General features: G+C 45.9%; 1 protein-coding gene and 1 long non-coding RNA gene across 4 annotated transcripts in view; both read right to left on the bottom strand.

Annotated features, from left to right (window-relative positions):
* The window catches only part of kcnq1.2 (potassium voltage-gated channel, KQT-like subfamily, member 1.2), an 88256-nt gene that overhangs the window by 59801 nt on the left and 8129 nt on the right, over nucleotides 1-20326 (bottom strand). For 2 of the 3 annotated variants that reach the window (XM_029153390.3, XM_055509567.1), the window contains exons 4-14: nucleotides 18469-18595; nucleotides 18267-18345; nucleotides 18064-18160; nucleotides 16735-16875; nucleotides 15015-15125; nucleotides 14835-14930; nucleotides 14524-14661; nucleotides 13060-13222; nucleotides 11642-11668; nucleotides 10441-10494; nucleotides 10181-10298 (exon numbers count right to left, since the gene is read on the bottom strand). In XM_029153390.3, coding sequence (XP_029009223.1) covers nucleotides 10181-10298; nucleotides 10441-10494; nucleotides 11642-11668; nucleotides 13060-13222; nucleotides 14524-14661; nucleotides 14835-14930; nucleotides 15015-15125; nucleotides 16735-16875; nucleotides 18064-18160; nucleotides 18267-18345; nucleotides 18469-18595 — 1151 coding nt within the window. The remainder of the gene's footprint in view (nucleotides 1-10180; nucleotides 10299-10440; nucleotides 10495-11641; nucleotides 11669-13059; nucleotides 13223-14523; nucleotides 14662-14834; nucleotides 14931-15014; nucleotides 15126-16734; nucleotides 16876-18063; nucleotides 18161-18266; nucleotides 18346-18468; nucleotides 18596-20326) is intronic. The other variant, XM_029153391.3, reaches the window with a different exon arrangement.
* LOC114857184 (uncharacterized) lies at nucleotides 2853-7358 on the bottom strand. The gene is made up of 2 exons (XR_003786183.3): nucleotides 6975-7358; nucleotides 2853-6525 (listed from the first exon to the last, which is right to left on the bottom strand). It is a non-coding gene; the product is annotated as an uncharacterized LOC114857184 (long non-coding RNA).

The raw sequence follows: 20326 nt of genomic DNA, 5'->3' as shown, positions 1-20326 counted from the left end.
CGTCTGCCAGGTAACAGGCTGCTGCGATTCTAGCCGTGTACTGTGAGTCGATGCCATGACGGGGGGGGGGGGTTAACAGGAGCGCTTCAGTGACGGGGGGAGATGACGCTCACGCCGTTACGGAGTCCTCTCTCGGTGCGTTGGAGCGGCCGCATGAGGAGACGCACGCGCTGAGATCGCACATGGTGCAGCTGAGTGGCAGTTTGACTGATTAACTTACTGACTGGATGGCGGTACTGAGCCCCCCCCCACACCGCCCCCCATCATCCACCTGTGTAAAAGGCCCTTTGTCAACAGGGCCTAATTTGATCTGACGCACCCTACACATGTGGAACAGCTCAGCAGCTCCACACACTCAGTGTGTGTAGTCATTACACAGGGTGTGTGTCGGGGGGTGGGGGGAGAGAGAGACAGAGAGAGGGAGAGAGAGATGGAAAGTGCAAAAGCTTCACCTCGCACAAACTCTGGCCTTCACCACGTCTTCATTCTGAACTGAAACACACACACACACACACACACACACACACACACACACACACACACACACACACACACACACACACACACACACACACACACACACACACACACACACACACACACACACACACACACACACACACACACACACACACACACACACACACACACACACACACACACACACAGTTAAATCACGATTGATGCCATTTTTGTGTGTTCATTCATGTCAGTCAAGTAGAGCAAATATAGCAGCATCCCTGCACAAACAGGAGGTGGGGAAACCAGCACGCTGTCGGCTGTTATATAAACCCTATGAACTCTTTGCATTAGTCATGCCCGGGCAGTGTCTCCGCAGCCGCCCCGATTGTAGGTGAAACAGAGCAGAGGCAGCTGAAAGACGGCAGCAGCGAGAGCCCTGTAGTGAAACCGAGGTAGTCCAGGTCTGCGTGAAAGCTGTCAACACACACAGCCTATTGGTGGGGGGAGCGGGGCAGACACGTGGATGGGGTTTTAATACATGGAGGATGCAGCGTTCCTCCTCCAACACAGGTCAGACGCTCTCCTTGTGCATTCACACCAATTGCTTGTAGCAATCAAGGTGTCATAAGCAATTCCCTGCATGAGTAGGGCCTTGTGCATGAGCCCGACGCAGTCAACGAAGCCAAGCAGACGCACAGAGGGGGGTAAGAAGTCATTGAACAGCAACCTGCAGAAGCAGGTTTGATTCGTCCCCATAATGTGGTCATCACACACATCACCCCGCCGGACTCATCATTTCCGCTTTAGCTTTTTCTCACCAAAATTTTCCTCACGACAGATTTATGGTAAATTTAAATGAAGCACTTTCTGTGGGTATTATTATGTGCATCTGTCTAATCTGTGGCCAGTCGGTCACAGAGGCTTGGGCTCTCATTGCTGCAGCCCTTTGACACCGCGCAGACATTCATTCGCACCGTTCAGCGGCCGACGGAGACGAGTGCACAGACGGCCCAGAGAGACAGGAACCGAGGGGCCGAGACTAAATGTCGACCCTCTCTGGGGGCACGGCGACTCTGGTCAGACACAGCAATAAGGAGTGGAGCCTCAGCCCCTCGAGCCAGACTCGAGAGGAGACGACTTAAGGTTCTAAGTGTTTGGGAAACAGGCCCATCAATGTCAAAGCCTTTTATTGCTTTGGCTTCCTATTGCTTTTCCCTGCTTGGGGGTTAGTATGAATCTCCTGGTTGCAAAGGCTGCATGATGGGTCGCTCTTTCATCGTTCATAACCTCGCTAATTAAGTAAGTGCACATGAGAAATGACCCAAGATTTAATGATATGAGGTCACGGGGATGTTTTTAGTGGTGAGCGAGGGCTCGTTGATTCATATGCTCACAAGACGATTTCTTCTGTTCCACAGTAAATTATAAACAGTATGAATTTAAACCTAGGTTGCTGTTCCCATAGGAAACAACTGTGTGACATTTCATTTCCTTAGCCGAGTTTTCACACAATGAAATGTGAACGAACCTCTGCCAGTGAAACAGCTGATTCTTACACAGTTGTTATAAACTACGTATAAAAGGAATATTGTTTCAATACATGTGTTGTGTTTCACAAATGACAAATAGCTAAGAATTACCAGATTTAATGGTAAAATTTATAAAAGCCTGCGCTGCTGTCTTAACATTTTATAGAGATACTGGGATGAAAATTCTTTGTCTCAATTTTTGTCATTTTTCCCAAATTTATTCTGTGTTTGTGTGGCATATGCTGGAGAGAACGTCTCCCTCTCAGGCTTCGCCTCCGGCCTTTCAGCCCCGCGAACACCTGCTTACTCCGACCGACTCCCTACAGCCCAACACACTTATTACCGCAAATGTAAAACATGAGGTGAATCCCTTCCTCCCTTTGCGTCGCCTCACTCGCATGTTTTCCTTCCCACCCTCTGCCCCAATCTCACATTTACTCCATTAGAATAAGTGTGGAAAATGCAGCACGGCCCCAAGTATCAAGCAGCGCTAGGGGCGGACGGCTGCAGGGTTATTCTAGTGCACTGGCCTGAATTTATTCCTTAAATAACATCACTCCAGTCGAAGCTTTCTTGCCTTAAGTGTTACTTTTTAAACACATGCCTGCCAAATGGTTTCCACGGAACTGACAGATTGATCAGATTGAATTCAGTCCAGTGTGGTGCAATTTGCACGGAGCAGAAGACTTAAATAGAAAGTCCAAGGCCAACTAGTTATTTACTCCAAGCCAGGGCTGAGAATAAACAGGTTAAACGTTTGAGAGAGCAAATCACGTCCAACATGCTAAATTGCATTTGACAAGTTATTCAAATGCACGGTTTGAAATATGCAGCGTGTGATGGTGTATGTTGTTAAAATCATTTACATTCACACACACACACACACACACACACACACACACACACACACACACACACACACACACACACACACACACACACACACACACACACACACACACACACACACACACACACACACACACACACACACACACACACACACACACACACACACACACACACACACACGTTTACCTCGCGTTGGCCCAAAGCAAATGAAACGGCCTCTTCGGACCTTTCCGTGCTCGGCAGGAAACTGTTAAACAGTCCAATAATATTGTTTTGCTTGTAAGAAGGGAGGGTGGTTATTGAGTCTGTTATCTGATAGGAGTCAGTGTGTGTGTGTGTGTGTGTGTGTGTGTGTGTGTGTGTGTGTGTGTGTGTGTGTGTGTGTGTGTGTGTGTAAAAACTGTCTGCTCGTCATCCAGGCTGTCCTGAACCCACCGAGTCAAATTGCCACAGGAAGAAGCTCCTGTGTACTATAATATCCTGTTTGGACTCACACACCTTACTCATACATCCCATTCAAGCACTCAGCCAAAAAGATGCAGTTGCTGTAGCTTTCCTGCAGTAAAGCTCCGTGACCCATGTGACTGGATCTATGGGTTTTAGTCTGACTCATGTACGTGTGGGGGTGGACCAGAGTTCACCACCGCGGCTGGAGGATGTTTCGGCATCGGGCGCCTGTGTTTTGGTTTGAGGGTTTACTGCATTTCCACCAGCATGGGTGTGTCTGAGTGCCGACACGGACGTAGACGCTCACTGAGCAGTTTGAGCATCGACATGCGTTCATTAAAGTACCTGTCTGCCCAGTGCATGCATCTGCTTCCCGTAACCAGCTGATAAAAAATACAAAAAAAAAAAAAAAAAGCTGGCCAAGAGGCAGATACCTCACTTCCCAATAGAGCACTGTGCATTTCCTGAAACTGACAACTGCTAAATGGGAGAGAGAGAGAGAGGTCATCTGACCTGAAGTCTGGGGAAATATTAAGCGTTGTTTTTATATTTTCACGTACTTTGTTGATTAATATTATTTATATTTCCAGATGAGAATGTGGGACAGGAGGATACTGAGCTGCAGGCGGTGACGGTCGTGGTCTTGTTCTTTTTAGAACACACACACACACACACACACACACACACACACACACACACACACACACACACACACACACACACACACACACACACACACACACACACACACACACACACACACACACACACACACACACACACACACACACACACACACACACACACACACACACACCTCACTATAACACTCAGACATTTCCACCTGAGCTCAACTCTGCACTTGCAGCTTCCTTCTTAGTCTGTGTGGAAATCCTCCACAAGCTAAATATTAAAATGTAAACAGGAAAAAGGTTGAGAAAAAAAAAAGAGCTGAGTGATGGTGAGCTGGCTGTTGGTTCAGAGGAGCGAGTGGTGATACAGCGCAGCCTGCTGGTCACACAGGGACCAGCATTCACACTTCACACAACACCTCTCCCTTTTGCTCTCTCTCTCCTGCTGCTTTATCTCTGAACCTCCTGAAATGCAAACACTGAGAACAGAACAAGTACAAACAAATAATCATGCTGTCTTTTGTGACATTATTGCGGACCAGAGATTTTTTTCTTGTTTTAATTTTTTAATGGATTTTACATTGCCTAGAAAAATTATTCTAATCACTGAAGCTTAGCTGAATTGAAAATTATTTTGAGAGTACAGTTTTTACTTTATTTTTGAAGGTTGATAAAATATTTTTTAAATTTTGTAACATAAAGAGTAAGACCCTTAATACTGAAACATGTTTAAATAAATTATGGACATTTTGTAAATATTTGTTTACTGTTTTTATTACCATGATATGGTAATGTATTGGCATATTATTAATGTAACTACAAATAAAATTACAGTGTTGGCAAAAAAGCAACCAAAACGTTTCTGAACAGCAGGTTTTTTACAGCAGCACCTTGGTGCACAACGATGGACCATGTAACACGCTAACACACAACTTTGCTTTCACACCCACTCCGTCGTCATTATGCAGCCAGCAGAGGCCTTCTGCCGTTCCAACTCACCCAAAACCCAGATCATCCTAAAATATACTTTTACAGCATCACTCAGATTGAGTTTGTCGACGACTCTAAAAAAAAAGCACAGGTGTTCAATATACGAATACCTGAAAATGAGACGATCTGTGCCATTTTTATCCAAAGATACCGTCTTTCTCTGACAGGCTTTGCAAAAAAAAATAAATAAAATGGTAAAACACGTAGTCATAAAATTACAGTAGTGGGATAAAAAAGACTTTACAGCACGTATACACTCTCAGAACAAAGAAACCAGCCTTTTAACACTAGAAGAGACTTATTTAGAGAGTTATTAGCCCCATTTACTGCAAAGGCCTCTGGGGGTCTTTCATTATGAAGTGTGAAAAAAAATTCAGTAGGGGAGTAGATAAAAGTGTGCATGTGTGACACACAGTACCTGCTCCCCTCACGTGATTTAAAGCTTTCTATTGGCCGTCCATTTGTAAAAGCATGTGAAGGATGACGTGTGGACCCCTTCTTTATCTCCATCTACAGAGAATATATGGCAAACAGGAACAAGCAAAGATTTTAATTTGCTTTTTATTCTCCGCGCCGCTTAACTTTTTCTTCGTACTGCCAAGATGTCACATGTAAGATAAACTTTCAATGCCCCTTCTAATCAGAAACCCGACCGCAGTATTCCTGTGGTCGGGTTTCTCTCAGAAACAAAGAGCGCACTAACTTCCAGTAGACTCTCTGCGGCGACGCTGCAAACGTGTAGGCTGCGAAGGGTGTCACTTGTAAAACCCATGCAAAGACACAGCACAGCAGAGAAAACACAGTCTGGCACTTTGTTGTTTTTCAAAGTGGTCAGAGTGATAAAGAAAAGGACTTTCAGGTGAAACCATTCTGACTTTCTTTCAGGGAAATCACTACCAGGAAGTTCAAGCAGGTCTCACAACAGCAATGCTGATCAGCCTGAATCACACAGTCAAGGACTGTACAGGGTTTACTGTACTCACAACATGTTAATTTAATGTAGCATGACACAGACCAGCAGCATAAAGTCTGTGGATGATGAAACAAAGGAAAGAAGATTATTTTAATAAAACAAAAGAAGCCTCCACAGCAGCAGGGCTGAAATAAACGTGCAGTGAAGCTAATAATGTCGTGTAAAGATGTTCCTAAATATAGTTTCTTTTTCACATCTGAAATAGGGTGTGACCAAAGTATCCTAACGTGATCCTTGTATAAATAGTCCACACCCCTCTAAAGTAAAATAAAGGGATATGCGAGGACAATCACATCTATAAGGAAAATACACTCAAACCCTTTCAGCCCATTCAAGCCATGATGACCAGCACCCGGTCCTAGTTCAAGGCACATTTCAATGACTGGGAGTGAGCACACCAGTGCACGAGTCTTATTCTAAGATCCCTGTGGTCAGAGAGCGAGCTTGAGTGCGGGAGCCCTTTCATCGTGCCCTCTCCTCTGCAGCAGGTAAACGTCCTGGCTGGCAGCACACTGCGGCGCTGCCTCTGCGTGTAAGAGGGGAGAAACCACGAGGCCCCACAGTCGAGCTCCGTCAACAGGCCCTCTATTCATCCGCGGGGCCGGAACACTGGGCTCTCTGATGGAGCTCCAGCACCTGGCTGTGGAAGGACACAACATCAGAGCGGCGGCTGCGCTGGTCGCCACACCTGAATAAATCCCCACATCAAATGGCACGACTGGCCCGTTTGAAAACCCGAGGGCACGACAGCCGTGAGTGTTACACGCAGAAAAAAAAAAAAAAAAAAACACAGAACGAGCTGTACAAACAGACCAGTCAGGTGCCGCTGCAGACTGCTGGTTCGATTTCATTACAGCCAATGGAGCCAAAACGGCACAAAATCTGCACAGAGAGCAGGCATCAAACTGGACGGAGCTTTAGGTTGTTGTACCTATTTGCTCAGTCTTTGGCGTGTCCATCCTGCCAGGCCACTGATGCACCTATATAGTCTATAGTCTACTCAGTACGAAGGGCGTCAGGACCAAACATCCTGTCATAAGCACTCATACGCTCGTAACCAGAGCAGAAAAACGAGGCCACCGAATTTACCTGCAAGTTAAATAACGACTGCACACGTCATGCGATATCCAGAATCTATGGGAGCCAATAAACTGCATCCACTGCATCCAAGAGAGTAGGTCAGCAACAGCGTAGGAAGCCCATGGCCTGTAATGAGATTAACCACTGAATGGCTCCATGCGTCCATGCTCTCCTGTCCAAAGATCATGAATCAGCGCACGGCTGTTTTACTGCCCCAAGTCTTTTTTTTATGCTCTAGAAATTGGCAGAAAGTCAAGAAACTTGGGTACAATTTGTTCTTTCCTCTCTGGCTTCTCTTTTCCCCCTATCTTTTCATGAAGCAGCAGCTCCTGGGCAGCCTTTCTCGCCGCAGGGCAGGAGGCCACAAGTCCCCCCCCCCCCCATCCGTTTGTCCGTGTTCATTTGTGTGTGTCCTGTGCATGTTCCCAGTGGCCGCGTCCCTGCCGCGTCTGCTTTGTCACTCTATTACTTGGCAGTCAAGTCACAAAATATTAAGAGGATTTCTACGATCTTTTGATCTCACTTTCCAAAATTGAGCCTCGCTTAAAGCCCCGTAAAACGACTTCTTGGTTGGCCCACGTTTCGTCAACGCTGAGGCGAAGGAGGGGCAGCTGTGACAAAAATAAAAAGCTTTAAACTAAACATTAATGAGTTTTAGATTTTTTTTCCTCATGACTTAATACCATATGTTTGAAAAGCCCTCAACGAACCATCAATATCCGAATACAGTGCACAAGACAGCAGCACAGAGGCCACACACACAAAAAGTCAATTTGTTCAGCGCTTTGCACAATAGACGCCGGTTGCTCAACAGGGAGAGGCCCCTACTTGAAGAGGACAAGCCGTGATGCATGCGTCTCTGCCTGTAATCCGTCCCGTGGCGCTGCGCTGGCTTTTCATTGTTTATCCCCAGATATTTTGTAAGAGGGGAACTAATTAAGAAGTGTCTGCAGGTGGCCCATGGAGGCTTTTATAGGTCTAGGAGGAGACAGAAGGGAGGAGTCCTCACCCGGAGGTGGACGGGAGACGGCCCGAAAATCTGGTGCTGACAAAGTGCAGAGGAAGTGTTTTGGCACAAGTGGCGGAAATAAGATTAAAAAGGAAAAAATACAGATTCTTTGCAAACATTGTAGAAGAGAGACACAAATATAAACAATGCAATCAGTTCGTCTGTTTGGAGCCTAAGTAGTGCGCTGGGGAAACATTTACTCTTCCTCCAAGAGGGTCAATCTGCTTGGAGGCAGATTTAGGATCAGCTGCGCCGCTGGGGTTTGCTGTGATTTCATTCACCGGTAAATCTCTGAGGTGCACTTCGTCAAAGTGGAACACACAGGATCGTATCGAACGACAGCATCACTTGGCTCTCGCACATTCTGATGTAAAAATACAAGGCCTCGTTTACACCGAGCTGAGTGTTGACGGTGGGAAGGGAAGAGCTACTGTACGTGGAGCAGCAGGTGTTATTTAAGCTATTTTCCTGTTTGAGACATTTCAGATCCTTCAAATCATTGTAAGCTGATTTTAAACAAACAAACAAGGCAATAATGAAGATTTATCCTGTGCGTGTATGTTTTTGGTTCTGAGGCCAAAGAGATGATTGCGTGCGGGCGCTGCCCTGCACCACTTCCTCTGCAGAGGCCCAGCGACGTCACAACCAGCTGCACCGATGCTTCTCTCACGCGTGAACAAACACATGCACACTTATTCCGGGGATAATCTGCTTTGGCGCAGCCAAACAAACAGTGGAGGGTCCGGGAGACGAATTAAAAAACGACAGCGATAAAGAGATCAGAGAGAGCTGCACATTAAGGCTCAAGGAGGACCAGAAACTAATTCCTGAATGCAAGTCGCCCCGCCGACGTCGCATGCGCAGGGTGGATCTGGCCTGCAGACATCCAGATAAGGACGGCAAATGACAGCGCTGGCCTTGGATGGCGTGACACCAGGGGCAAAACAAACCAGCTGTTATGGGAGTGCCCGACATGGCCCACATGTGAGCCTGCTGGTTACGGCCCAGTTAAAGGCATGGCAGCCCTTCGCTGGGCACAAAAAGACACTGAGCCTTTGTGCAGCAAAGGATTTACACAACCAGGCATCAACACACAAATATGCAATCAAGATAATTAGAAAATATTACAAACACACAAAAGTGTTCAGATGATGACATTGCCACGAAGAGATTACCATTAAAGTCATTTTCCAAATAGGACTAATTAATGAGCTGGCATTAACTGCTAATCTTATGAGTGCATGCTTTTAATTCACATTGGCTGTAACAAAATGTGTGATGTGATAATCTGTGGACAGCCTTTTAATCACCCAAGATATTTCCCCCTAAAAGCTGTAATTTTGGAAAAGGATTTCACCATAAACAATAAAAACACATATATTTAAAGTTCTGTTTCTAACATCTAAGTGAACACTAAAAAATAAAAGCCAAAGTAGCTCTGCTTATTTTTAACTTATATAACGATGACATCACAACATTAATGCAGCGTTCAACCACTTTGAAACCCCTTATTTTACATTGACATCACCTGCCTGCTCACTGTGTTAATATCTGGATGATGCTACAGTAGTTTTCCAGTGGGAAAGTTGATGAACCCGTCTCCCACCCCTGGAATTAACCCAAACAATAGTGCAGATTATGCAAACTCCTTATATGTCGGTTCTATGGGAACACTCGTAGCAGCTGTTTATAGTCTAAACTCGAAAAACACCACATGGGAGTACTGCTCTGTTGATACTGATGTCAACACAGCTCATAGTAAAGGAGAAATGAGTAAACAGTGGGAGTAGCAGCAACTGGTTCTGATGTTAACACAGAATGAAGAAAATCTGATTAAATTATAATAAACTTAGGTTTTCATTTAAATATGTGGGTCAGTGATATAGGCCTGGACATAAAACATGCCTCAACAAGCTTTTTATGTGTTAACATGTCCAACAGCCAATTCTCTGACATTTTCCTGGTGACTAAAAGGATAATCCCCTCCATAACTTCCTGTACCTGATACAACCTTGACGCTGGAGCATCACTTTAACCCTCGGGAAAGTTCAACACAACACGGTCATTTAGAAAGTAGGTAAAGGGACTCTCCAGTCTGACAAAGGTCATTTAAACCCGTATGATGTAGACCAGAGATTGAAGGTTAGTGCAGGGTGATGGACGGGGGCCGCAAAGAAAAGCGATTATAAAAGCCTCATGGACTTACTGAGCTTTTTCAGTCACTACGGGCAAGGGGATGTCCTCGCTCATGTAGTCCAGCTCATCGGTTAAGCTGTTGGCCCGGGAGATGTCGATGGACGTGCTGTTATCAGCATCTTTCTTTACTGCAAAGCAACAAGAATAACAGATAATAGGGTTATTTTGGCAGCCTGTCGTCCAGAAGCTACGACATCTATGTAATACACACAATGAACAATTTAACATCAGGGTGTGAGACTTCAGACACAGCAGGAAAGTGAAAGATACCTGGAGAGCCAGGGCAGCTGAGGGTGAAAGATGACCAAGAATGCTGTGGAAGACCTGATGCCATGCAGAAAGCATCAAACAGGAGAAAAGAAAGGAGCAAATGTTCACATCAGATGGCTTCTTCGGCCCGTTGGGTTCACAAAAGCAGGACAAACTCTGGGGCAACAGAACAATTAACTCATTTAAATGGAAAGAGGTGTTTAAGATACAGTATGTCTAAATTAACACAAGAACACAACATAATCACAAGTGGAAGTTGCAGCGCTGCTAGCACAGCTAAAAAAAAACAACGGGCATCGTGTGTAGAGGGGACTTGACCTGCAGTCAGACTGTCAGCAGAGCTTGACACGTCTCTCCAAACGAGCAGGCCTCCATTGTGACAAAGAATGGAGGCAAATCTGAGTCCAAGCACAGAAGGACCACTGCCATTCAAGTAAAAGCCATTCAACCCCACTCGTATTCCTTCGGGATGTTTGTTTAACGTTGTCCAATCCGGAAGCGGAGACGGTGATTGAGTGAAAAACGGGGAAGGAAGGAGGTGAAGAAAGTAAGAGACAGGGGAGAGTGACCGCAGCTTATCAGGGTCACCCTACTGCTCCAGGGTCAGTTCACTGAGATATAAGCCAGTTTATTGAGCTGATAACCGTTTTCTAACATACTGTACAGTAGATTATCTGGTCCATCGGCGCTAATGTGTTTGGTTGGGAGAGTATGAGGAGAGAGACAGGGGGATCCAGGCAGGGAGGTGGGGGCCAGACTGATAACTGGAGCGATAAGCTGGACATGCACTCAACCTAACAATGACAAGTTTATTCCTGAGCCCCTCTGTGCAGTCCCTTTAGTCGCGGCCCCACGGTTCCCTCGGCCTCGGCCCATTCGCGGCCGGGCCAGCTCTGGTGTTGGCAGGGGACCCGGTAAAGAAAACAGGCCAGGTCAGCTCACAACCAGTGTCTGCGTCTCTCTGCTTGGCTCTGGTTTGGTCCAGCTGGGGACAAAGGCCCAGCCGGCCGGCGAGTCTAATTAAAATACAGTCTGGACCACAAGCGGCGGGCTAGCTAATGATTAACAGAGAGCGGCTTTTAATAGGAGAAGAAGAAGTCCTTAAAGAGTGGAACCCTCTGCTGCTTAGCGATTCTATAGACACTACACAAATCTTAGTTTTTCATTTTGTTCTCTACATGACGGGGGAGTTTGGACTCACCTGTTTGTCTGAACATCCTGTTGATTCCTGCAGAGACAAACATACCATCACTGAGGCTGCAGCACACCGCAGTCTGACACATTCTTCCAACTAACCTAATCAACCATCTCCATCACTTCCTGCTTCACAACACGGCCGATTTTCTTACACAGTAATTTCCTCATTCATCAGAATGTGGCAGACACGAGACTGAAAACCACAGCTTTGTCCAGAGCAGGACAAAGGGAGAAAGTGCAGATATCACCAGTAGTTTGCATCCGATCTCGCGTGAAGATCTGTGATTAATGAGCTGTCTCAAGTGAGATGAGCGGTTATAAAAGCTGGTGCATCTCTCTGCAAGTATTTACAAGTATTTCCAAGAAGCTGAAACAGCCGCGGTTACAGTAATGATTAAAGCAGCAACAGCGCTGGTGTACACCGTTTACATTGGGATGCCAGCTTTACGACTGGCTCATTTCAAGGGAACACATTATCATTAGTAACAGCAGGCTGCAGACATGGCGGTTCCTACAGCTTCATCCTAAAGTGAAAAGACTCATACAAGTTATACAGGATGCACTTGTTTTTGCACATATTTATGTTCTGTTATGTCCTATTACTGTCTTCGCACATTTTCCACACAAAAGGCTGAGAACACATGTTCTCAGTCTTTATCTAGCATGTAGTCAATTAAGCAGGAAACCAAACGACCATTCTCCCCATAAGTGGTTGCTCTTCTAGCAATGGTCTGCTCTAATGTAAAGTTTATGTCGCTCCAGCTCCTTTTACGATCACAGGATTTGACAGGAAAAACTCATAAAGTGCATTTATTAACTTGGAGTCTGGGTCAATTTATTTGGCGGAGTTGGCTTTTAACACAGGAAGCCCCAACACAAGGCCCGCCCCCATCCAGGCATCAATCATTTGCTGTTTCTATAGACCTGCAGAAAAAAACCCACTTTCTATTGTGAAGAGAAGGTGCAGAAGACAACTATGCGTCAAATCTTATATTTATCTCGATAATTAGTGATGGCGTCACTGCAGCAGTACTGGTAAATAAAGTGGCAGCTATAACAAGAAATTGCCACTTGTATCTGCGATGAGCTCATATTTAAAAGTTTTTTCCTACTTAAGCCCAGTGTGAGTGTCTGTGGCCAGCACGGGGGACAAGCGAGGCAGTAAAGAGCTTCTAACCGTGACCTCTAATCACCACTGGGACTGTAATGGCTTCCATCTGGCCCACTGGGGACACGTGGCAGCCATCTTGGCTTGACGGGGTTCAGAACAGCGTGAAAATGAGCAACCAGAACAAAGCAACTCATCCAATAACGCGTTAATGGTCTTCACGTGAACCGAGAGACCCGAACGGCAAAGGACTCGCTCTGATTAACAGGACACGAGCTGGTGACCGTGCGTCACAGGAACGTCCTGTCGTTTACCTTCGTTAGGTTCCCTCGGCTCTTCCAGGAAATATGAGGCATCTTTCTTCTCAGAGTCGTCAATGTGTTCATAGGTGATCTGGGGTATCGATACGGCTCTCTCTGATGCCACACCCATAGAACCATTACCTCTGGACTTCAGCCTCCGTTTGGTCCCCTTTTTCTGACATAGACACATCAAACTGGTTATTTAATACAACTGGTAACAAAACAAAGTCATTCATATTTGATTGATTGTTTCGTTACTAATCACTAATAAGGTTTTAATAACAAAAAGTTTTTAAAGGTGCAACAAGAGACAGAAAGAAAACAAGCTAAACTAAAAGCAGACTAAGGCACCAAATAACAATAGCGGGAGGTGATTAGAGAATCCAGCTGCTGAGTAGGGGTTGCTGGTTCAATTTCTCAAAAACTGGATTCAATCGAGACTTGATCGTGGTTTGTGGTGAGATCATGGCTACAGTTCAGTGTGTGAGGTGAGTCAGCCTCCAATCCAATCCTCAGAGCCAATGACCCAGACAGACCTCAGACGTGACCTTCATAACAGCTCAATTATTTGGCCTTAGTGTATCAGACTTTGACAAGCGGCCAGAGGTTCTGAGGTATCAACGACAAAAGGGTTCCATAGCGAGAGGGAGATAAAAGGAACGGACTTATAGACTCAACTACACAACATAAACAAGAAAGAAAGACAAGGCAGAGAGGGGCAGAAGAGAGCGTGTATAAAGACAAATTTAAATAAAGACTGTTCAACAGAGTAAAAACAGGAGGAGACGGAGAGCGAGAAGAAAGTCGGGGGAGAAAGTCACATGCTGAAGCAGAAAAGAGCGGAAGCAGCCTTCATTCTCCCCAGTGCGTGTGGGTTCAATGCTACACAAAGATTTTTTTGTTGTTGTTCTACTAGACAAAGGTTTACTCCCATGAGAAAGGCGGCGGTGACATCATCTCAACTGACTGAGTCTTTGTCCGGCGGAGACAAAGGCCTCAAGTCATCCCAGCGGAGTCGAGCCTTGGGGGACGGAGGCCTGCTCTGTGTTGTGTGTCTTTTCACGCATGTGTGTGCGCTTGTGGGAACTTAACTTGGCCTTTTTGTGTTGTATGGCCCAGGCACACAGCTAATATTGTTGTGCAAGGTGAACGGCACAGGGACACAATGGGCTTTGGATGGATTTGTGCGACCAGTTCAAATGTCATGTGAGAGCTGTCACATACAGTGTGCTCCTTTCAAAACAAGACTAAACAAACAAGTGGCCGTTTAAAGAAGGTCAGAGGAGATGCTGTTATTTTTCTGGGCGGGGGTTCACCTGATGTAACAAAGAACAGTCTCTTGTGGAAGTCAACACAGCCGGTACCAACCCGCCACATCAATGTCACAGCTAATGTTCCAAAAGGAAATTCCTGACCTTCCTGCAAGCAAAACCGAATCCATCCCAACTCGGTTCAGAATTAAAAAGAGGAAATTACCGGTATGTTCAGTTTCCTGACGCTGGGGCTGGAGTTGTCGGCTTCCACCACGGGGTCGCGTTCTGGCGTCAGGACGTACATTTTCCACGTAACAGCACAGCCGCCTGGTTTCTCTACAGCATAGCACCTCCACAGAGTCTGAGGGGACAGGTTCAAACCTTCAGCTATTATTTGTTACCTGCAGAGTAAGAGTAGTGTGGGTAACTACTTCATCCGCTGTGCACAGCACCTTCTCCATGGCTCATAAGAGCACTTCAGACCTTGTTCATTATTTGTGGACAATGTTAATCTGTTAATATGCTAAAACTCACCTGAATGAGTGAGGCTGCAGCAGGGATCTGTCTGTTAAAGTGCTTCTGTCTCTGCTTCTGTTGGACCTTCAGAGCAAACCCTGAGCCCAGGATTCCCTGATCAGGAAGGATTTTATTGTATGTATGATGTAAGGCAAGAAAAGAATGACAACTTCTTATTGCTATTAAAATGATATTTACAGCAGGCAGAGCGAAGAAGGAGATGGCGAACACGCTGAAGCAGGAGGCGATAGCTTTGCCTATCCACGTCTGAGGAATTTTGTCTCCGTAGCCGATGGTGGTGACAGTCACCTACAGACAGAGTGGATGAAGTGTAAATGGAAACCTCTCCTACTCATTCTGCTTTTTCATCAAATTACTTTTTTATAGAGCTGAATCAAAACTGATATCATGTAAATGTCAGTGAGTTGCAGGAGAGGTACGATCAGAATAAATTTGTCAAAGTCTGGCCCTGCTGCACGGCTGCAGCGTCGGAGGCTCAGGCTCCTCCAAGCTAATAAGATTCCCAACCACTAATCCTCAGTCAGTGCAGGAATTTGCCGGGGTGGGGGTGGCGGGGTGGGCCAGTACCTCTCGCATTTGCATGTACACCCACTCTGAAAGCTGAGCCAATTCCGACACATTCAGAACACACTTAGCTTAGCGCGGGTGTCTATGAAGTATCGCTGCCTGCGCCACCGCTGTGCACCAGCACAAAGCGGTCGATGTAAGGTGAGATACTTAAAAGGGCTTTGGGAGTGAAAAAGAAGGAGCGAGAGCGGGAAGGGTGGGTGGATGTATGCTGGGGGCGGGTCGAGTGGTGGGGGGATATAATCCCTCATCCACAAATCCGATGACTAAACAATGTCCTTCTGACCATGAGGTGCTGGAGGAATAGGCTACTCAGAAAACACCCAGCTCTCATTCATGATGTTGGGTGTGGCTGAAAGCTCTTCATGTCACCACAAAAGGTCACAAAAACCTGCTTTGAACGTGTCCGTGTGTACGTTTGTATGCACACAAACACGGACGCCGATCCGCTCCGCGTTCTGACCGTGGAACGCGCGGACACGGAGCGCGGCGCCGGCTCCTCCAGCTGTGGCCTGCACCTGCACATCAGAATGCTGAAATGGTGCCAGGAGACGGATGGACACGCTGGGAGAGATTAGCTTCCTCCAATCACAGCAATCGGATTTCAACAAGCGCACACACAAAACACTCACCGGCCCGACTGAACCTATTGTACCAGCATATCATGACTCAAGTTTACATTCTCCGAAAAAAAAGGTGCAAATCCCCAGCTGTGATTCCTTTCTCGACATTGTGACCAGAGCAACACAAACAGCTTCTCTTCAGCTTCCACTGAGCAGCGAGGAGCACGGTGACCCTTCTAACCCTTCTTACATAAAAGGCAATAAACCCACAATTAAAGTTTTAATTAAGGGAACTGACACTTTATATTGGCGCTTTAAAAGTTCTTTGAGCCAAAGAGCCCAGAGGTGAATGGTTTATTACAGTCTCTTTGTGGCACGCTGATCCCTTGCACAAGACCGCCATAGGTTTCTCATTACGTCGCACCTTCAATTCAAATGTTTAATTAACTGCTGTTGAAACCTGAGCCTCTCCACTCGAAGAAATGGGGAAAAAAAACAACGCGAATCGCACGAGAAACAGCACAGAGGTGGGTAGGTTGAGTGTGAAAAACCAACGGAGAACAGAAACAAGAAGCAGGTAATAATTGGCCCAACTCAGGTGGTCGGCCATCGGCATTCTTCCAGCTGAATATCTGCTTTGTGCAGATGAGTTTGTGACGGCTCTTCAGAAATAATTCCCATTCGCAGGTGACGTCGCCTCTCCAGTACATTTACTATTAAGCTTGGGAATTCCCACCGCAAAGATTTACTGTCCAACCAGTACGTACCACACCCCACCAAAGGGCATCGGCGTAGCTGGAGAAGCCCGTCTTGCCTTCCTCATCCACCGCATCCTTCTCCGCCAAGTAGACGAAATAGGAGGAGAAGATCAGGCCCAGGAAGCCAATGTAGAGGGTAGTGATCAGCTCCTGGAATAGAATTGAATGTGATACAGTAGAAAAGAGGTTGCTCAAGTTTCTCTGATCTTCCTAGGCATTAAAGTGCCAAGTTATTGCAACTTAATGCTGGACTTTTCCTGAGACTAATAATGCTCTCAGTTCTTATGAAGTGTTTGAACAGCCTGTTGCTCCACTGACTCAGACAGATGAGCCAACACCTTTTACCAGGCAGGAAGGATGAACAATTTAATTGAATTTTATTGATAGAGCACCAAATCATAGCAGATATCTCAAGGCACTTTACAGGTTAATGTTTAGGACAGATATAGCTGAGTGTCATCTGTATAGCAATGAAAAAAAACGCTTCCTAATAATATCACATTTAACAGGACAAGGACAGAAACTAGACCATTGTCTGAAGCTAAGAGAAGATCATTAGTGAGTCTAACCAGAGCTGTTTCTGTGCATTTTTTCAAGAATCCAAGAAATTAAGGGTAAATTAGGAACTGGCCTATAGTCGGCTACTGTAGTTCTCCGGGGTCTTTGGTAGTGCTAGTATTCTTTACTAGTGTAGTAGTGCTTTTTCATATGTGATTAGACTGTCCTTCAATGCTATGCAGTTTTCATTTCATTGGTTGAAACGCCACTGCCTTTCCAGTTGTCGGGTCCTGTGCTTTGGGCTGCAGATCTCTGAACAGGCTGTGGTGGTTATTGAAACTGATTGAGCGGCTACTTAGTGGTTTACAATCAGGCCTGTGGCATTGATGCAGCACTGACTGCCCTTCTAAACCACCAGAGCCTCATCAACTGCTTATGGGCACAGTTATTTGTTTCCACTAAACAGAGCAGAACATCTGATAAAGTAAAGAGACAGACAGAAGAGGTGGTGCCGATTCTTAATATCTGTTTTCCTGGTGTCATCTACTTCAGGGTTTATGGAAAGAACATTTCATCATCTCACTGAACTGAATAACTATAAACAAGTTCACCCAAATACAACCAGTGGGGAAAAAACTACTCAACTTCCCCTCATGTTCTTCTTATAAAGACATATCTGCCTTGGTTTGTTTGTTCAGAAGAACTTGCACCTGATTGATGAAACAGAGGAATCTTTACGCTTCCAGTCTGCCTGAAAGCTGATTGACATTGGCTCCCAGGTGGCCAAGAGTTGATATATGTGTGAGGACGGTGATTCACGATTGATTATTGTAAACCCACCTGTCGGTGAATAAAGACTACAGATCCCAGGAGCCTCCAGGTTCCCCCCTGTCGATCCACATGTAGCATGCGCAGGATCTGGAGAAAACGGATGCCCCTGCAACATCACACGTGCATCATCACCTCATCCATCTCTGCAGCTTCTGATGCAACTCCAGCGACAGTATGCGTAAACATCAAAAGGCAGAGGAAGTAAAGCCTACCTTATAGCAGATGTGGCAAACACTTGGCCATTAGACCCCACACCCAGCACAATGATGGAGGCAATTACCACTATCAAATCTGTGAGAAGAAAAAAGGAAAGAAACTGATTACAGCAGAAATAGAATCAGCAAAGCTTTAACAAAACTGAACCAAATCTCATGACATCAGCTGCATAAAAGAGAAGGAAGATGCCCGGTGCACCTATTATTGATATAGGCTTCCTGATGAAGCGGAGGCGCCCTTTGATGCCGGCATATTTGCTGCGACAGCCTGCCGACCACAGCCGGACCACGTACTCCGTGCCAAAGAACAGCACCAACACAATCTCCTGTGGGGGAACAATGCAAACAGAACAAGCGTTACATTAACAGAACAAGAGAACATGGAAGTAGATAAGACGGATTCTGTAAAAAGCGCTGATATCGCAGCGTTCTGCCCTAATGCCAGTCTGAGAGCATTAGGCCAATTACACTGAGATTTACACTATGACGTGAGTGGCTAGGAACAGGTGTGAGATAACGGAGCCACACAGAGGTGGTCTTGTAGTGCTGAGACCACCCAACCACTCGGCGGGGGAGATCGAGGCCGATAAGCGGCCGATGACAGCTCATATTGACACGGGGTCAATAGCTAAGTGGTGGAAGCCGCGAGGTGGAATGCCTTCACACGAACAGATAAGAAAGCAGATTAATCACCATGCATGGAGAGATACAGTATAAAATGACAGAGTACACATGATGTGTAAACGGACTTCCCCACCTGCATGTGCTATTGTTTTACTATACACACATGACTGCATGACGCTGGTCTGACACAGATCCTATTATTGGCCACCGCGTGTGCATAATATTTAGCCACTGGTGAAGCTGCAGGCCATGTGGGTGGCCACCTCGCTTATTGCTTGAACTAGCTGCCACCTGAGCGCCCCGTCTATGAAACGTTACACCATGAGGTCTGCTGCAATAACACGGCCTCAAAAACAATGACCTGTCAGTCACACAGACGCGTCCGGCCGGGACACTCCTCCCTCGTCCTGGTGAAGCGTCCATTTTCCTTCAGTGAGTTGAGACAAAGAAAGCCTGAAGCGGTTCTGGTGATGAGTGAGTAGCATGGACCAATATGCTGCACTGAAAACATCAACACCGGCGCAAACTGCCCACAGAACCTGAATCCGTCAAGCTTAGCAATTATAACATCTGGGTGAGGCTTGAAAGTCAAAAGGTACGCATGAATTTAGAGAATTTGAAAGGATTAGTGACGATAATGCCTTAAAATGGGTCACCCAGATGTTGGGGAGTATCTGAAACTGGCAACTATATGTTTACTGAAAACAGCTGTCTCTCCGCGCAGCGATAATCTCTGCGAGCCAGACGAAGATGAAGCTCATTCAGCGATGATGCGTGGGAATTACGGTATCAGGTCGGGAATGTGATTGGATTGGATTGGATCGCTTTATGTGCATGTGCCACGACTATAACGAGCCATTCATCTGGACTGGCAGCAAATATGATCCATCTATCATTTTTCATAACGTCTTTTCAACTATGACGACCATACAGAGACAAGGCATCTAAATTCATATATTAAATGATTATTGAGCCAACTATATTCTAACCCTTAGCTAACTTGGTTTCAACAGGCCACAGTAAAATAAGGGATAAGAATTTGATCTGGACCAAAGAACAGTTTATTTATATTTTAAAATGTTAACAAAACATTTAAATGATCTGAAATTAAATCTTTAAACCAGACAAAAACCTCAGATGACCAAACAAAGGCGAGCTCCATCTGATGAGTGTGTGTTTATATGCCTCCTGCCCAGACTGGTATCTTTACTTTGGCAGCTGCGCTGAAATATCCTCAAGGACTAATGTCCCTGCGCTCTCCAAAACAAGCAGCATGTGATCCAGAGATGTCAGCTGACCCTGAACTTTCTAACTATAGCCACGAACGCTCGTAAACGCCGCCGTGTACTCACGGCTCCACCCACACAAACACACAAGATGCTATCGTATCGCCCATTTAATACTGCGCCATGCGTCATATCTAACCATGCACA

The sequence above is a fragment of the Betta splendens genome, chromosome 6, assembly GCF_900634795.4.
Source record: "Betta splendens chromosome 6, fBetSpl5.4, whole genome shotgun sequence".
NCBI classification, from domain to species: Eukaryota; Metazoa; Chordata; class Actinopteri; order Anabantiformes; family Osphronemidae; genus Betta; species Betta splendens.
The sequence above is the reverse complement of the archived record's forward strand: the minus strand, read 5'-3'. Positions and strand labels throughout refer to the sequence as shown.